Source organism: Emys orbicularis, chromosome 1 (assembly GCF_028017835.1).
Source record: "Emys orbicularis isolate rEmyOrb1 chromosome 1, rEmyOrb1.hap1, whole genome shotgun sequence".
NCBI lineage: Eukaryota > Metazoa > Chordata > Testudines > Emydidae > Emys > Emys orbicularis.
The window spans coordinates 226,086,092-226,106,029 of record NC_088683.1 but is presented as its reverse complement, the minus strand read 5'-3'; the positions used below and the strand labels follow the sequence as shown (position 1 = coordinate 226,106,029).

Sequence of the window (19,938 nt, the reverse complement as noted above, 5' to 3'; positions counted from 1 at the left end):
GACAGACCATCTTACTGCTGGAAATCCTACTAATAAAGAGTTCAATTACAGTTCTAACCAACTTTAGAAGCAAAGGAGTTAAAAGGATTAATTAGCTTTATTCCAGTCACTGGTTACATTGACAAACGAGAGAGTCATATAAATTATTTGGCACTACAGGTCACTTTAATTCTTCTTATTTCTATTTATTTGTTTATTACAATCATATTTTTCATTGAGTTTAAGGTGAGTTTTTCAAAAGTGCTCAACAGTGGCCTAATTCTACAACTTAAGTCAATGGGAGCAAACTTTGGTTGCCATCAGTGTGAACAGACTTAAACCAGCATCAGCATTTATGAAAAATCATTCCTTTCAATATTTACTTATGGCTATTTTGATTTCACTTATGAGATGTTTCCCTTATCTGAAAAGCTTTTGTATGTTGCTCTTTAAAGTGATGGTTCCTGTGACAGATCAACTTTAGAATGTCAGTAATTTCTTCTTAGAAGAAATCTTAAAATTAAGTTACTGAAATATTAGGTGAATGTCTCTTTAAAGAGCTGATTCCAAAGTATAACATTAGACTAGATATAGTAGACATTTTAAAAGGAGGTTAATTAGCATTCCAAAATGATGTGCGTAACCCAAAGGCAATTGCATTGGGGATGAAGTAAGTGAGGGCAGGTGCAGGAAGGACTAACTGTTAATTGTGTGATATACCTTCAAATGAACTTCTGAAGAAGTAAATTGTAAAGAGCATGCAAGAAAAATTAGAACCTAGAGATTTTTATCAAAAGCCTCAAGTTCAGTCCTGAATGGAATTGGCAAATAGACAACCGACATTGCATGAAAGATTGGCTGCTATATTACCTGGGTTGGGGCACCTGTCTAAATACTTTGGTGAGAGGGGAACAGATGGAGAGGTCACAGATAGAGAAATCAAAGCAACCTGAAAATGTTTACCTGAGGAGTGGGATGAATGACACACCTACTTTGAAACGAATGCGACAATGACTAAGCAGAAACTCCAAAGGTGGCATGTGCCTGGATCTTGTTGAGGAAGACTCTCTTAGTTGAGATTTGGAGGAGAAAAAAGCTGTGATGCTCCATAGGTATATAGGATTTTAGAAGAGCTAAATGAAGCCCGTCCCATAATGGATCATTAGGGGGCAAGGAGGCTTGGATGTTACTCCTGACCAGAGGCCCCTACTGAAGATACTGCTAGTGTTAAGTGCAGATTTGTATGACCTTTTAACTTCTTACAGCACAACAGAGCAAACAGCTGAGAAAGAGAGACTGGGTCTATTCTTTGTACATCAGCAACAGAATTGTATGCTAAACACTGATTGCAAGTACAATTACAAAAAGAACAGGAGTACTTGTGGCACCTTAGAGACTAACAAATTTATTTGAGCATAAGCTTTCGTGGGCTACAGCCCACTTCATCAGATGCATAGAATGGAACATATAGTAAGAAGATGTATATATACATTCAGAGAACATGAAAAGGTGGAAGTTGCCATACCAACTCTAAGAGGCTAATTAATTAAGATGAGCTATTATCAGCAGGAGAAAAAAAACGTTTGTAGTGATAATCAAGATGGCCCATTCCAGACAGTTGACAAGAAGGTGTGAGGATATTTAACATGGGGAAATAAATTCAATTTGTGTAATAACCCAGCCACTCTCAGTCTCTATTCAAGCCCAAGTTAATGGTATCTAGTTTGCAAATTAATTCTAGTTCAGCAGTTTCTCATTGGAGTCTGTTTTTGAAGCTTTTCAGTTGCAAAATTGCCGCCTTTAAGTCTGTTACTTAGTGACCAGAGAGGCTGAAGTGTTCTCGTACTGGTTTTTGAATGTTATGATTCCTGATGTGAGATTTGTGTCCATTTATTCTTTTGCGTAGAGATTGTCCGGTTTGGCCAATGTACATTGCAGAGAGGCATTGCTGGCACATGATGGCATATATCAGATTGGTAGATGTGCAGGTGAACGAGCCCCTGATGGCGTGAACGCAATGGGATTTTCACAGGTGTAATGAAAAGACTAATTAGACCCATGGAACCATTAGTATTTGAGGTGATGCATGAGAAGGAAAAGACCCAGCTAGATATTTGTATTCCAGATTGTGTGGGCAAGACAGATAGTTAGAAAAAGTATATTTTATTTGTAAATTGAAAACACTTAGTCTGGAAATCATTAAGGGAAAATAAAAATAGAACCCATGTTTAGAGTCTCTTTTCTGAAAAGAACTACATTGATGTCTATTTGTTATTGTATAATTTAGAATTGTGTGAGAGACAAATAGCTTGTTAGATTCATTTCATTTTACTTCATGGAGATTTCTCTATATACTTATATGTTTAGGTGAGTATATAAATATTCCATAGATACAGCAAGGATTGTCACTATTCATTCCTGTAAAATCTCATGAATAATAGACTTTGTAACTAGAGGAGCAGAAGGGCCCAAAGAACTGCTTCTGGGTATAATTAAAGGAACATTAAATAATTTAATCTGTCAGATCTCACTTGCCTTGTGTTATTTGTAAAAGTAACGTGGGAGTAATTCTATATCCATTTCTTGATCTCCCCTCCTTCCCCATACAAAATGGGTATAATGACATGTACATTCTCCTCATCTAGGGCAGTATATTTATTGATAGTAGACACGTGAACTTAACAAGTTCAAAGAAATGATTATTTGCACTTTTAACATATTTGCTTAGGTAAGGTTTTTAAACTATTATAGAATTTTTGGAGAGATTTTATAATATACTGTAAAAAGCCAGGTTTGCAGAATAGGTACTGAACAGTTACAGAAAGAAAACACAGTATTAAAGCATTTCAAAACCTTCTACTTTAATTGAAGATTTCATTGTTCTGTAAAAGTTTACTAACCTTCTCCCAGTTATTATTTGTTTGGAGGTGATATAAGGAAAGACAGGAAAATAAACTTTTCATCTTCTGGTGACGTGCATGTGTTTATTGCAATAATTGCTCTGATTTACTGATGATGTAGATTGGCTGCAGTATCACCTTGAATCATTTGGTGCTTTTTTTTTTTTTTTTAAATAAATTGTAGCCCCCCCCAAACACTCATTTTAATCCTCTGTAATTATTAAAGTTACAGTGATAGAGTTCATACAGAATAAAATAATTTATAATGTTTCTGTGGCTAGTTTTTTCTTTACTTTTAGTCTTGAAGGGATCATTTTAAAACATAAGAACGATCATACTAGGTCAGATCAATGGTCCATGTAACTCAGTATCCTAACTCGGAAAGTGATCAGGGCCAGACGCTTCAGAGAGAATGAACAGAGCAAATCAATTTTGAATGATCCATACTCTGTCATCCAGGCCCAGCTTCTGACCATTGGCGATTTAGGGACACCGGGAGCGTGGGGTTGTGTCCCTGACCATCTTGATCCCTCTTGTCATTAATCATTAGTTTTTGTTTAGAGGGGAGGCGGAGTTATAGTAATCTAGTTTAGAATATCTGATATGACTTTTAAACAAAAAGCAAAAGCAGTTTTATCAACCAACCGTTTTTAAGCAGTAAACAAACTTTAGTTGCTGCTTTCATATGACTAACTGTTGAGGGTAGATTGAATTGCTCGTGAAGGACATTTGTATTTCCCAAGTGACTTGATCACTATTCTTGAATTATGTTCATAACCTCGTGTGTTTTTCAGTGACTGAAAATCTCACATAATAAAAGTTGTATACATGGGTGCCTTAGTTGTGCAAACTCTGGAAGGCTGTGCGTTCTCTCTCGCAGAGTCCCCCATCTCTGACCATCACCTGATCTCTTTCAGCATCACCCATTAGTGCTACGGTGACCAGATGTCCCAATTTTGGGGTCTTTTTCTTATATAGGCTCCACACCCCCCGTCCCGATTTTTCACACTTGCTGTCTGGTCACCCTAATTAGTGCCCTTTCTCATGCTCCTTTCAAACAGGACTACATTAATGCAAACTAGAAACCTTTTGGGTCATGCCCACAGTTTCCACACAGGGGAGTTACAATGCAGCACTTTGGTGCTCACTGCTATTCACAGCCCCATTGTCCGAACTGTGGTACAGTGCAGACATAGCGTAAGTGTTTGTATATAGACAAGCCTTGAGATACAGCCTTTTGATTTTATTTGCTTTTTCAGCTTTGACGTGTCTTTTGGGGGAGTTTCAGGATTACAGTAAAGCTTGGGCTGGTGAGACCATTCATCATACATGTATGACTGGCAGTGAGTATAAGTCCATTTGGCCATGTTATTCTGTTCAGACCTAGAAAACTAATTCTAAGAATTTCCCAGTTGGTTTTCAATTTCTAGCATTGTAGTTATTGGTCTGTCAGAACTAGACAGTTTGCTCCCCTTTCTTTGGATTCTAAGCCCAGGACATATGGTTTCTTCTAATGTTTATTTAACTATTACATTACAGAGTGGCAATGATATTGACCCTTGCTAGTCTTCTGTTGTTTGTAATAAACAATATTGCTTTTTTTTAAATATAATTTTTTTTCTGGTTTGGGCATGTTGTGGATGTGCTAGTTGTCTCTCATGCAGAATTGCCAATACCAAAAGCACTGCTTCTCAATGACCACCTAGATACAAAGTTTCTGATTGATTCATTTTGGGATGAAATGGAAGAAGGGGCAACAGCTGACAAACTTTGTAACCCAAAGCCCACATAAATCCATTATTTTATACATTATTTAGTTTTCTCTTTTGTATGTGTGTTTTTAAATGGTTTAAAAAGTGATATCAGAGCAAATTATTGTGTAATTTAGCACTTCTACTTAAAATATCTATAGATATTTCATCATAAATGACTTATATTATTTACCCACAATTTAATAGTTTTTCCTCTGGGCTATTAAAATATTTGCTATATAGTCATTCATGTTTTAGTTATGTGAAGAAAAAATATTTTAATTATTATGGTTTAAGTACACTCATTTTGAACTGTTTTATTTGTTTTCAGTATTATGTAATTCATGCACATAAAGAAAAATAGCCTTTTCTCCAGAGTAGATAACTGATTAGATTGTGTTCCCTTTAAATTGACTACTTGATTTGTAGTAGTTTAATTTGTAATATGAATAGTTTACTATCTGCTCAGCGACACTTGGATTTTTAAATGTTGCTAAAATGTTTTGCAGTTTCTCATTGCTATTTTTGCAAAATGATTCCTGCAAAACATAAATATATCCAAATCGACAATGTTATTTGCCCTCTCACATTTAAAAGTGAAACGTGTCTTTTGCAGATAAGAAGGCCGATGCTTCATTGATGTCTGCATATAATTGTTAGATTTTCATTTGGCTAGATTATTAGCAATGCCTTTCCAATACAAACAGCCACTATGAGGAAAGTGCTCCCAGCTTAACCTGCTGGTTCTACACTGGGGCTGGTTCATGTGAAACTTAAGAACAGGTTAGTTTGGGGTGGTTTTTTTTTTTTTTTTTCACGATAAGCACCAGAAATGTTTCATGGCTTAGAATTGCCCACACTTGTATATCTACCAAAAATTGATCTTGTACTCTCTGTGCTATTGCTATTGGAAAAACATTTAAGAAATGTAAGACTTAAAATATAAGCACCATTTTTTGAATTATTATTTATATTACAGTAGAGACTAAAGGCTCCGTCTGAAACTGGAGTAATGCTTTCAACAGCATACATTTTATTTCATATGCACAAAAATATTCCTCTTCTTTGCTTCTCATTTCCCTGTATTTCCTAGTTTCTGTATCCGCCAGGATTTCTGTCCCTAATCCACCCCCTGAATCCTGTATCCTCTACCTTTCCATGCTTTCTCATTTTTGTTCTTAGCAAAATGATCGTGTACAACCCCTAGTGCGCTGTGTGTGTGTAACAGTCTAACTCACTTTTCTTCTTCATTCTCCATCCTCCATGTCCCCAAATCCATGGGTGATGAGTCAACTCACCTTTTCTCTTCTTTAAACTTTGCCCCCTCTCTGGAGTGCTACATAATCATGATGATTCAACTCAATGTATTGTGGATAATTCAACTTCCTCTCCCTATTTCCTTGATCAGATGGGAATGGGAGGGACAATTGCTTTCTGAACTAGGGAAATGTTTTAGCCTCTCACACCTATTTTAAATTGAGTGAAATGTTTGCTGGGTTACATTTTGGTTTTTGGTGGGTGGGAGATGTTTCCGTGATACAAAGGAAATAAGATTTTATTAAGGGAAAGTAAGGATAAAATGAGAAAGGAGGAGGAAAGAGAGATGGGTGAGGAGAAAGAGGCCAGCCAGCTATGACTGTAGTAGGGCATGGCACAAAAGGATATTAGGGAGAGGGGAATAAAATCCATTTTGTGGGATTTCAACAAAAATAAGGTGGAGAACCAGATGTATAGGTCTTTGCTACTCAGGATTTCCTTCTTATTCTACTATCTCTATTTGGGCTACATAAATCCTTTCATCATAGTTGGGACACTGAAATGGGGTTTTCTCTATAAATTTTTCAGTATGATTAACCCTAAAAAAAGCAATTTTCCAAAAGATGTTTTACTTAGTGACTTAATGTTCCTCTTCTACTTTCTCTTTTCAGGATTGTACAGTATATGAAACAGAGAATAAAATTCTTCATGTGGTGAGTAGTCCTTGGATTTCTATAAACACACATCTCTACTGTGTAACACCTATGATTTTATCTTTTCTTTTCCTAGCAGTAGTGTCTGTGGTGAGGGTGAACTAATTTGGGCACGTTGCATCATTTTTAATAACCAGCAACATGGGGAATCATTAGCAAATAGAGATATGCCTGAAGCAGGACGCTGGATCTGAATACCCCTCATTTTAGAGAAGCTTGCATCTCAATTCAAACTCTGATTTGGGCCCATCTCTGCTGATAGGCAACAGATATTAAAATGTGGTTATGGTCACAGAAATGGCTATGTAAAAATGACATTTGACTCAACAAATCTGCTCTCTAGGCATACACAGTAACATCTGTTTACTTCAATGAAAAAGTTTAAAGTTTATACTACTTTTTACTCCTGTTACCACTGCAGACCTAATAAAACTATGGGAGAATGAACCTACTCCTCCTGGCTCATGTGTCATTAGCAGAAATGCTTACTAAGTTCCACTTGCATAATCTTTATTGCTGTTGATAATACGTCTGACTTTCAAAATGCAGTTTGTGTTTGAAGGGCTGCTCAATGGAGGGGTGAGGAGACAAAAAATGTGAGCAAAGTTTTTCTGGAAATTATTGAGTCAATGAATGTGGAGCCCTAATATAAGATATTTAATTGCTTGTCAGACTGACTGTATTTTGGTAGGTATTGAGTTAATACTGACCATGTTTCTAAAGTCAGCCACAAATAGTGCTGTTCCTGAGAGCAAGTAATTAATTGGTTTAATTTACAATGTACTTTTTATTTCACTGGTCAGATAGACTTTCATACCTATTCTTTATGCTACTCAAGTAAATTATCTTCATTTCTACTTCGTTGGATATGAAGCTTTACAGAAGATTTTCTATAAATATTTTTTTTAATGCTCCCAAATCAAATGCCTAGCAAGCGCAATTCTTTAGGCTGCTGACACTTTTGATTTTACAATAACTGCAGAACAAAAAAGTCTCCTTGAATTCTTCAGTTGCACTGACATTTTTTCCCTATGGGACAAAAAGTATTAGCATTTGTAGTAAGCCTGACTTTGTCATCTTTGACTGACTGATCTCTACAAGCATTTAAATAATGAAGTTTTTAATGGTGCAGCCTTGGCAAAAAGTTGAAATGCTGCATGTTGGAACTGTTCTTCTTCGAGTGCTTGCACATGTCCATTCCAATGTAGGTGTGTGCGTGCCCTGAGCACAGTTGCTGGATTATTTTTCCTTAGTGGTATCCATCGGATACCTCTGGTGCCGCACACTCATTGCACCAGTATGAAGGGCCCTGCCGACCCCGTGCCCCTTCAGTTCCTCCTTACCGCTTGTGACAGTTGCTGGAACTTCCCTCATTGCTCAGGCAATTTCTCCCACTGGTTTTTCTTCTCTTTCTCATGAGTGAGTAGTAGTTTTAGTAGTTAGTGAGTTTTGGACGCCTCTACCCTTGGTTGGAGAGGCTTGTCCACTCCCTGGTGCCAGGGTATGTCTCGGTCACCAGGCTTGAAGCTCTGCGCTTCCTGTGGCAAGTCAATGCCCTTGAGCAACCCGAACTCAAACTGTCTCAGGTGCCTAGGGGAAGCTCATTGGAAAGACTGTTGCCAGATCTGCAGGGACTTCAGACCCCGCAACAGGAAAGACCGGGAGGCGAGGTTGAAGGTCTTCCTCCGGGAGGCAGCCATAAGACCAGCATCGGAGCCAGGTTCGGACTCAGCACCAAACACTTCAGCTTTGGTGTGGAATGCTCCTCCCACCAGTCGAGAGTCCTGGCACTGATCCTCCTACCTGGTGCCCTAAGAAGAAGCACTGTAAGCACCAGGAGAAGAGTCGTTCCCCAGTGTCAAAAGGAGATCCGTGTCGGGCTGCTCTCCCTCTCCTGCACTACAGCAGCCACCTCTGCCAGCCTCGGTATCCCCATAGGCTCCGCTAACTCCGGCATGGGAAGTGCCATCCTCCAGCAGACAGCGTACCAGTCAGTTTGCGGTACTGTCAACTCCAGAGGCAGTTGTGGCTGCTTGAGACCTACTCACTCTCCCAATCCCGGGGTCCCCGGAGATTCAGGACTCGGCACCGCCAGTACCTATGAGCGGCAGAGAGACGTTCCCCAGCTTACGGCCACCCTTATGGTAGCCTTAGCTTGGACCTCTCCATGGCGCTGTTTGCTGGCACCAAGAGGGATGGCACCGCCTTGGTCTCCCAGCTGCAGCTCATCTTCATCATTGGAGTCCGAAGAGGGACCCTACTCTCACCACCATCAGGATAGCCAGCACTACTTCCTGCTCTGTTCCTACCCTGCTGTTGCCTCTGAACACTTGGCCTCCGGGACCGTGGGGACCAGCACCCATGCAATGGCCTTTTTGGAACCTCGGGGGGTTTTCCCTGGGCCAGGGTGCCGTTTCAAGGTGTTCGTATTCTGTGGCCTCGGAAAGTAGGGCACCTCCGGTACTATGTCGCGAGACCCCCAACCTGGATTCTGGTGCTGAACCTCAAGAGGCGGTCCCACAGGTCTCGTTCGAAACAGAGGAAGAGGCGGAGGACCCTCAACCAGCCTTAGCCTCTTCCTCCTCATCCCCAGATGAGGCAGTGATGGATACTGATGTGTCCTCACTCAAGATGACCACAAGACCTACCAGGACTAATTGAAGTGGGTGGTCTTGAACTTGGGTATCCGAGCCAAAATACTCAAAGATATGACACACGGTTTACTGGACATTTTGTCAGCAGCAGGTCCCTCAAGTGTGGCTCTACCCCTTAATGAGATGATCATGGACCCAGTTAGAGCACTCTGGCCGACCCCTGCTTCCCTTCCTCCTAGGGCTAAAAGGGCAGAGCGCAAATACTGCACACTAGCCAAAGGGTATGAATTTCAGTTTTCACTCTCTCGTCCAGGGTCCCTAGTGGTGGTGGCCGTAAATGAGAGGGACTGTCAAGGTCAAGTGGGCCCCGTACCCAAGGCAAAGTTCCCCCAAAAGCTGGACTTGTTGGATAGGTTTGGAAAAGGGGTAACTGGGTAACTAGATCCAGAACTGAAGGGATTGAGATGGCGTACTTGAGCGTTTTGTAAAAACGAGCGCTTCAAGCTGTCCGAGGGCCTGGGGCAGATTGTGTCAGCCCTGAGGAGGAGGTTGGTGGATGGGGTCTATGTCTGAAACCTTTGTAATAGGTCGAAAAACCTGTTAGACAGATGGGCTACATCTCCGAATAGCAAACTAGCAAGCTTTGCTAGGTCTCTATGATTTTAAGATGTAAAATTTTAAGAACATGCTCCCCCAAGACGCCAGACAGGAGTTCTCTTCATTAGTTGAAGAGGGAAGACATTAGCCTGAGTCTCCCTGCAGGTAGCCTTGGATGCTGCCAGTTCTGTGACCAGATAGATGGCCATGGCTGTTAACATGCGCAGAAGCTCCTGGTTACAGTCTTCGGGATTTCCTCAGCAGGTATAGCAAACCTTCCAGGATCTCCCATTTGAAGGGCCCTCCCTCTTTTCAGAGCAAATGGACGCCAAACTCCACGCACTTAAGGACTCCGGGGCGACCCTAAAATCTCTGGGTTTTATACATAGGCAGTGTCCAGAAAACACTACAGGCCTCAACAGATAGGACACTGTTTCACGCAGCCTGCCAGGCAAGACCAGCGGAAGAGGAAGAACAAAGGTTTCAGGCATAGACCCCATCCACCAACCTCCTCCTCAGGGCTGACACAATCTCCCCCAGGCCCTCGGGCAGCTTGAAGCACTTGTTTTTACAAAACGCTCAAGTACGACATCTCAGTCCCTTCAGTTCTGGACCTAGTTACCCTAGTTACCCCTTTTCCAACCAACTCTGCCATTTCCTCAATGCCTGAACCCACATTACCTTGGACCCTTCAATTTTTATCCACCCACCAGCTCTCCACCCCCCGTCCTCCTTCAGGGACCCTTCTCACAAGCAACTATTGGAACAAAAAGTCCAATCCCTCCTTCGGGTGGGAGCCATGGTAGAGGTTCCACGTCATCTAAGAGGAAAGGGATTTTATTCCCGTTACTTCCTAATTCCAAAAGCTGAGGTGGGGCATCTCAGACCGATCCTAGACCAGCCTCATTTCAACCACTATCACAAGAGCTTGAAGTATGTCTCCTTGGCTTCTATCATACCTTTGCTCAGTCCATGGAATTGGTATGCCGCCCTTGATCTAAAGGATGCATACTTCCACATATCGATTTTTCTAAGCCATAGAAGGTTCCTAAGATTTGTTGTGAACCAGTTCTCAGTTCTCTCGTTTGGCCTGTCTGCCGTCCCATGGATCTTCACCAAATGTCTGGCAGTAGTAGTGGCTTTCCTCAGGAGAAAAGGAGTTCATATATTCCCATATCTTGACAACTGGCTAATCAGTTGGAATCCAACATCCATCTCATCCGATTGACCTTTTGGGCCTTAGGCCTACTAACAGACTATCAGAAATCCACCCTTCTTCCTGTACAAAGGATAGAGTTCATAGGGGTGGTTCTTGACTCTGTACGGGTAAGACCTTACTTCTAGAGGATTGTTTTCACTCAGTCTCGAACATAAGTTCCCTTTAGACACATCTGGCCACCACAGTCTGGATATGCTTGAGCCTTCTGGGCCACATGGCATCATGCACATATGTGGTGCAACACACAAGGCTATGTGTCAGTCCTCTCTAGGAGTGGCTGGCCACAGTATATTCACCCTTGCAACACCACCAGGTCCTTGATTCGCTGACTGGTGAACCAAAGCACAGTTTGTGCAGGAGTACCTTTTTCAAGGCCCCAACTGTTGGTGTCCTTGGTCTCTGATGCCGAGGCATTGGGTTGGGGAGCCCACTTAAGGCCCCTCAAGACTCCAGGGTCTGTGGTCAATATCAGGGAACTCAGGGTGGTCCACCCCACATTACAGACAAGACGGTTTCAGTTCTCATGGACAATACAACCGCCATTTATTACATCAACAGGCAGGGTTCAGAGTGCGTTCTTCCCCCTTATGTCAGGAGGCAGTCTGGCTGTGGGAGTTCTGCATCACACACTCAATTTATCTAGAAACATCTTACCTGCCAGGAGCACAGAACCAACTCACGGATCGCCTCAGCAGGTCCTTCTCCACTCACCACAAGTGGTTGCTTCGATTGGACATTGCAAGGGACATCTTCCAAAGGCGGGGGACTCCCCTTATAGACCTCATTGCTACCCATGGCAACAGAAAATGCCATCAGTTTTGCTTCCTGCAGGGCCGTAGCCTGGGCTCTCCTATGGACACCTTCCTGTTAGCATGGTCAACTCACCTGTATTATGCCTTTCCCCCCAGTCAATTGATACACAAAGTTCTGCTGAAGATCAAGGAGGACTGAGCATGGGGCATCCTCATAGCCTTGGCATGGCCCAGACAGCACTGGTTCACCACCCTGTCAAGCCTTTCAGTGGAGATCCCAATCCGGCTTCTGCTATATTGGGACTTGATCTCCCAAGACCATAGTTGGCTGCTCCATGTGAACCTCAGCTCTCTTCATCTGACGGCCTGAAACCTCCATGGCTGAATCCTGAAGAGCAAGCTTGCTCACAGCAGGTCCGTAGAATTTTAATAGGCAGTAGAAAACCCTCCACCAGGGTGACTTATCTAGCAAACTGGAAACGATTCTCCACCTGGTCTTTCCAGTGCGGCGTTCCTCTTGCACAGTCCTCATTGCAACTTATTTTGGAGTACCTTCTTCTCTTGAAACAGCAAGGTCTGGTCTTCTCCTCAATCAAAGTCCACCTGGCAGCCATTTCAGCTTTGCATCCTAAGATTGCAAAAGATCGGTCTTTTCGCACGATATGGTAATCAGTTTTCTCAAAGGCCTGGAGTGAGAAGGCCTGGAGTGAGTGTACCTTCAGGTAAAGGAGCCGATCCCGCTTTGGTGCCTAAACCTCATCCTGTCAAAGTTTACAGGAACACCCTTCAAGCCTCTAGCAACATGCTCGCTGTTGTACCTCTTCTGGAAAGTGGCCTTCTTAGTGGCCATCACTTCAGCCAGGAGGGTTTCGGAGAGCTGACCCTTCACATCAGGACCCACAAATACAATCTTCTTCAAAGATAAAGTGCAGCTGCACTTGCATCCAAAGTTCCTCCCGAAAGTAGTCTCTCAATTCCACTGCAGCCAACCAATTTTTCTACCAGTATCCTGCCCTAAGCTGCATGTGAATAGGGAGGAACAGCGCCTACACTCCTTGGATGTTAGATGGGCCTTGGCATTTTATATTCAAAGGCCCAAAACCATTCCACAGATCACCTCAGCTGTTTATAATGATAGCAGAGAGAATAAAGGGACTCTCCATCTCTGCCCAGAGGATTCCATCTTGGATTACATTATGTATCCAGGCATGTTACAAACTCACGAGAGTTCCTCCTCTGACTAACCTGACTGCTCATTCCACAAGATCTTGGGCATCTTCGGCTGCTTTCTTAGCGCAAGTTCCTATTCAAGATACCTGCAGGGCAGCAACCTGGTCCTGGGTGCACAAATTCTCAGCGCACTATGGCATTACCCAACAGGCCAGAGACAATGCCAGCTTTGGCCGTGCAGTCTTCCAGTCAGCTTGTACTTGAACTCCGAGCCCATCTCCTGTACAACTGTTTGTGAGTCGCCTACATTGGAATGGACATGTGCAAGCACTTGAAGATGAAAAAACTGTTAGTAACCTTTCTGTAACTGTTGTTCTTTGAGCTGTGTTGCACATGTCCTTTCCAAGACCTGCCCTCTGTCCCCTCTTATTGGAGTCAGTTGGTAAGAAGAAACTGAAGGGGTGCGGGCCGGTAGGTCCCTTTATACCAGCACTATGTGTGCATGGCACCAGAGTGCACTGGAGCTGACCCAACAGATACCACTAAGGGAAAAAATTCTGGCAGCTATGCTTGGGGCATGCACACCTACATTGGAGTGGACATGTGCCACACATCTTGCAGAACAACAGTTAGAGAAAAGTTAGTAACTGTTTTTTCTTACACACACAGAGATAATACTCTGTATTTGTGTGTATGTGTATATATGTACGTGTATAAATAAAAATAAGAAAATATATTGAGCTTACCAATGGTCTGAAACAGAGGGTGAAAAGTGAGGTGGCAATATTTACAGGTGCTACAGCATTATTTAGTATAGTCCAGACTAGAAGATTGTGGAAAAACTTCAGAGGAATCTAACAAAGCTAGGTGAATAGGCAAATTGGATACAATGGAATTGTTGACAAATACTTTTCAATGTGCATTTCCATGCATAATTTGAACTCATACATACATCTGGGTTTTACCCAACTTTAACCACTCAGGAAAAAGACCTAGATGTTATTGTGGACAATTTAATGAAATTTCCTACTCACTGCTCATTAGGGGTTGAAAAAGCAAACAGTGTTAGAATGTACAAAGGATGATATAGAAATAACATGAATACTGTAATGCTATTATTCAAATCTATGTTACGCCCTCACCTGGAACATGAAGTTCAGCTGTGGTCACCCTTTCTCAAAAGAAAGACGTAGCAGAAATATTATTTAACATTTATATTGCAGCAGTGCTCAGAGAGATCAACTGAGTCAGAGTCCCATTGTACTAAGGCATTGTATAAATATAGTAAATGGCAGTACCTGTTCCAAAGAACTTGCAGACTAAAAGACAAGATGAAGCAGGTCAAGCAGGGCGGTGGGGATCACAAGGTAACAAATATAACGTATGCAAAGAATCCTATCAGTGTGTTTGGTTCTCATCCCATCAGTAGCAGGGATCACAAGTTGCCAACTACTTACCTGTTATCAGATGGCAATTTTCTGTATGCTTTCTGGTGAATTTGAGGAGACAGATGAAGGCAGAGACGTTATGGATTTTCCTTAGGAGATATTACCACATATGAGGGATGGCATAGGGAAAAGAGTGAAGGTACATGTGGAAGAAGCAGACAAGCAGGTCTGGCATAGTAGGTAAAACCAGACTGGAAGCTGGCTTTGTAATAAGATAATAGAAAACACAGGTAGGGCAGGGCTCAACTTTGGAGGGTTTTGATGGTTAGCATGAGAAATTTGTTCTTCATGAAATGGAAGAAGGGAAAGCCAATGGAGGGATTTTGAGAGAGGGGCGAGGAAGATTATTTTAGCAGCAGCTCTTTAAATAGCTTTGAGTGAGGCAGAGTTGCAGGCATTGAGGCCTTAGAGGTGGAGGTTGAAGTAGTGAAGGAATAAGATGTTCAGAGATTGGCTGAGATTTTTGGCAACGTGGGCAAAGAGGAAAGGATCGGTCTTGAAGTTGTGCAGGAAGGCATGTTGAGATATAAATACAGCCTGGATGTTTTGTCAAAGGAGAGGGCAAAAGAGTCATAAAATAAAACTGAAATTATGGGCTTGAGTAATAGGATGATGAGGATGCTCTCTGCAATAATACAGTGAGATTGAAAGAAGGGGGTGCTTTGGGGAAAGGTCAGCAGCTTGCTTTTGGCCAGGTTGAGTTGGACATCCATGAAAAGATGTCAGAGAGGGGTTGAAATTTTAGTATGGATGGAGGAAAACAAGTCTGCAGCAAACTCACAGATTTGAGAGTCATCATTTCAAAGAGGGAAGTCAAAATCACATTTCTGAGAGTGTGTGTGTGTGTGTGTGTGTGTGTGAAAGGAGAAGAGAAGAGGTAAGGCAGACGCCTGAGGGGCCCCCACTAAAAGAGGGAGAGTTGTGGAGAAAGACCCACCAAATAAGACCTTGAGGGAGTGATCCAAGAGCTTGGGGGAGAAAACAGAAGAGGACAGGGTCAGGAAGGCCTAGGAATGATAGGATTTTGAGAAGAATATAGTGGACAATGTCAAAGTTCAAAGAGAGTGAAGATGAAAGCCCTTTGATATGGCTAGGATGAATGTCTCGATGAGAGCAGTTTCAGTGAAGTGCAGGGAGTGGAAACCAGATTTGAGATGTCGTAGAATGGGATTAAAGGTGAGGAATATAAAATACCTGGTGTAGATGGTGTGCTCAGTGAGAGTGGAGAAGAAGGGTAGAAAGAAGATGAGGCAATAATTTGAGGGGAGGTTAAACCAAGAGAATGGTGACTAAAATGATTCGAGGTATGGAAAGAATCCCATGAATGATTAGAAAAACGGAGAAAGTTTTAGAGGTGCATAAGAGGAAGGATGAGGCCAAAAAATATGTGGAGAGAAAAAGTTAATTCTTCTGTCATACAAGAACATGGTGACATTCAATTAAATTGAAAGGCAATAAATCGACAAATGATGAAAATACCAATTAGCCTGTGGAACTCACTGCCACAATATGTAATTCCCACCAATATTTTAGATGGAATTTTTAAAAAAGGAATAATGAGAACATCTACAGTTTCACTAAATAGGATAAAAATAAGAGCTATATAAACCTTTAATCTTCAGGGCATAAACCGACCGCTTTCTGATTTCTTGCACCTCCCTCTGAAGCATTTGGGGCTGGCTACAGTCAGACACTGGATGCTGGTTTAGATGGGTCTCTGGTCCAATCTCGTGTGGCAGTACCTATGTTTGGTTCCAGATGACTCCAAAAAACTTAGTCCAAGGTAAATATCATTACAGAGAGAAACAAAGTGTGAATGACAAAAATAGAGTAATTGTACACAGTTACAAAAATTACTTGGATGCTTTAGCATAGTGTTTAGTTATGCTACAACAGTGACACTCATTAGATTTTTGGTTTGGCTAGGCAATCTAATATTTAGTTAGCTTTAGACATTAATTGTTGGACAGTCATGGAAAGTTCAGATGGTGGTTTTGCTCTTCATGAATAATGCTGACCTATATTTGTTTTAATGAGACCAGAAATATTAAAGCTGCTATAGTTCTGACAGCATGATTTGTTTTTGAGATCCCAGTGAATGTTGTCTTAGTTCCTTGGCCGTGAGATCAGTTTGGGCTGTAGTGTGGGCAGAGTGCTCAATTGCACAGGTATCTACTTGAATGTGTTATCAATTATGTATAAACATTAGATCACATTCTAATAACTTACTTTATTGATAGTAAATTTTGAATATCACAGCAATTTTTAAAGTGATGTTTACCAGCCAACATTATCTATGCTGTCAGTGATGTGTAGGATACATGTAGCTGCATGCCACAGTGAAAAGCAGGCTACATCCACACTGCAATGTGTAGCTACATGCAGCAATGAAAGGCCCTGGCAGGGGGAAGCAAATCGGAGAAGCTCTAGGAGTTCCCTGCTGCCAGAGACTTTTACTATGGTGAGGAAAGGCCCTGGCAGGTGGGAGGCAGTGGGGAAAGGCTCTGGCAGTTCCCTGTTCTTTTTACCAACCTAGTGTCTCACTGCCTCCCCCCTGCCAGAGCCTTTCCCTGCTGCCAAAGTCTTTCCGGCAGCTCCCTGTGGCGGGAAAAGGCTCCAGCAGCGGGGTGCTGTCAGAGCATTTCTCTGCTGCTTCCCCACTGCTGGAGCCTTTGACTGCCACTGGGAACAGCTATGGCAGCGGGAATGCATCGGGACACTGTATTGCTAAAAATAGCAATGTAGACATGGGAGGCACTGCTTTTATGTGAAGAGAGTCATGTAGGGTGTATCCCCTGAGGTTCTGGTGTACCTGTACTCTTCTCACCTATGCAGTGCCTCATGATCTACACTCCTGTTTATACCTATGTGAGGGTTTGTGTGCAGTGTATGTACTTGACATGTTAGTGCAGACATAGCCTCCGTGAGCACCACAAATCATAATTTTATTTCTGTTAGGGATTAAATCTATTTCTTTGCCTTTCAAGAAATTGTAATTTAAAATAGTAGAACAAAGGCATTTTTAATTTTAATCAGAATATTACCATAGCTAATAAAGTACTCTATGTTATTAAACCAAATACCTGATAAGAATCTAAGAAAAAAAGATTACGGAAAACACACAATCGGTTATGTTTTCCTCCTTCTTAGTCGTTCATCCTTATTGATCTCTGATTCCTCAGAATGAGTTTTACAAGCTTACCTTTTTTTGCTTAGCAAGCCATACTTGTTAAATAAATCTGAATAGCAAAAGGAACAATAGAAATTATTTAACTGGGAAGAATGGGGTTTGAAATCCAGTGGATCAAAAAAATCACAAGTGCTGTTTACCAGTTTTAGTTACTATTTAAAACAAATGGAGATCTGTTGTACTGTGTAGATACATTCCTAATCAATATATAAAACCCTTAAATAACACTGATTAATTTGAGACATATTGTTATATACAGAAGCCTCCAGAAAAGATTAATGTGGAAAGCTGTTCTAGATCTATGTAAAGATGGTGTTCTGGAAGTTGTGTTCCTGGTTGTGGAAAGTCTGGCCAGAGAACATTTTTGTTGAAATACCAGAAGTGCAAACACCTTGGAGAATAATTAAATGTTCCTATCCTAATTATGTAATGCTGTATGTGATGGGAGGATCTAGTTCATGAAGTGATACTGTAAATGTTAAAAACAAAGCAAGCAGGACTGATTATAGAAAGGAGACTTTGAGCTAAAATCTACTTAGCAGTTATTTTCTACAATTTTTTCCCAGTATAATTCTTCGGGATAATTATTCATTGGCCATTCAGAGGGAACAAAAGAAATTTTCCGGTGGAATTTGACTTTGCAAAGATGGAGAAATTTTTTGAAGCATATTCTGTTGGCTAGAGAACTATGAAATATTTAAGTTGTAATTAAAATTAAACAGCCTGAATATGAATTTTAAAACAAACTAGTTATTTTAGAATCAAGTTTAAACACTTAAACACATTTAAAAATGAACTAATAAAAGTATGGGATTTTACCACTATTGTTAGTGATCTTGTCAATACCATAGTAATGTAAAATCTCTACTGTTCACTAGAATGCAGTAACTGGTAGATTTCATTGTAGCACAGGATATCCTGGAAAGTTCAGAAGTTATTTGTAAGACTGCAGGTCTGATCTTCAGCTTCCTGTGAGGTCATTTTGTGCCACCAGGGTGGTGCAATGACCTTTAAAATAACCATTAATGAGCAGCTGATTTAGGGAATGTTGATGGGCACCAGAGAATGTGGAACTGGAATGTGGTGCACGCCACTAATCACCAGACATCTACCGCAAAGGGGACTTGTCTTAGCCATCATAAGTTTGGGTAGCTTTGTGGCTTCTCTAACTTGTGCTGGGATCTGTTTGCTAGCCCCCCATAAAAGGGGGATGTAAAGGGGGATTAGTCACTTTTTCTGCTTCTTGCATATATACTTCGTATTATTTTAGCTATTTTCATATTGTACTTGAAGCATGCCCTTTACCTTTCAACATTGAAGTGCAGAGTTTGCCTCATCAGTCGTTTCCCTCTAGACTTTCCTGGGTATTTGAAAAGTGCAGAGTATTTTCCCTTGCCCAGTCATTCTGACAACACTTTTTTTCTTTACCCCCCCTACCCCTCCCCCCACACAAAAACACCCCCGTGTCACAAATTCAAACCTGTGTTCAGAAGGAGGTCATAAGAAAACACTAATACAATCTGTGAATCAGGGAAGATAAGATCAGTTCATCCAGTGCCTACTCTTTCTTTTTCCTTGGACAATACAAATGGAGCATGTCTAGAATTTGCTGCCCAAGACAGAGGATCAAATACGTTCCATGAATTTGTTTGCTACATCAGCAAACATATCAAACATATCAACCATTGAAATACCTGCCAGGTGTTTATAAATTTCACTGCAGTAGGGAATTGACAATTATAGCATTAAGTATGATAAAGCATCATGAATACTATTAGCAAAATTTCCTTAATCAGTAAAGCAGTTTTAGAAAATAATAAAAGGTAATGTCTGTTTCCGGAAAACAGGTGCTTTATATTGGTATCAGTTTTCAATGAAACTCGACATTTCTGTGATATAGCTTATGCTGAATTGGTTGTATTGAATACTAATAACTTCCTAAATTGCCTATAATACTATGATTAACACAAGAGTGCTGTTTGTCTACTTTTCTTACACAGTGAGAAAAAATAGTTGGTTGCCCATATGCACAATTTCAACAACAGTGCATTGTTTTTCATCAAATACAAACAAAATTAGTTTCTCCTGTTTCCCCTCAGTCATTAGGTCCATTTGCATCAAACAAGCTTCAAACTCCAGGGAAGGCTGGGAAAGTCAGAGAAAGCTTGGGTAAAGCTGTGAAGTAAAGGTATATTCTATGCTACTTTACAGCAACAGGCAAAGTCTTATATAGTCTTAAGTCCAAGCATGCAAAGCTGATCCAGAGAAGCAACAACTGTTAAACTCTCTGGAATGTTTGTGGAGAAAAGTATTAAGAAATCAAGAATTGTTTGCTTCAGAATTCATTAAATGTTTGTTTCTTAAATTA

General features: G+C 41.2%; 1 protein-coding gene across 5 annotated transcripts in view; it reads left to right on the top strand.

The window, feature by feature from the left end:
- Positions 1-19,938, top strand: part of CNKSR2 (connector enhancer of kinase suppressor of Ras 2) — a 361,047-nt gene that overhangs the window by 123,065 nt on the left and 218,044 nt on the right. For all 5 annotated transcript variants that reach the window (XM_065413945.1, XM_065413940.1, XM_065413934.1 and 2 more), the window contains exon 5: positions 6,559-6,600. In XM_065413945.1, coding sequence (XP_065270017.1) covers positions 6,559-6,600 — 42 coding nt within the window. The remainder of the gene's footprint in view (positions 1-6,558; positions 6,601-19,938) is intronic.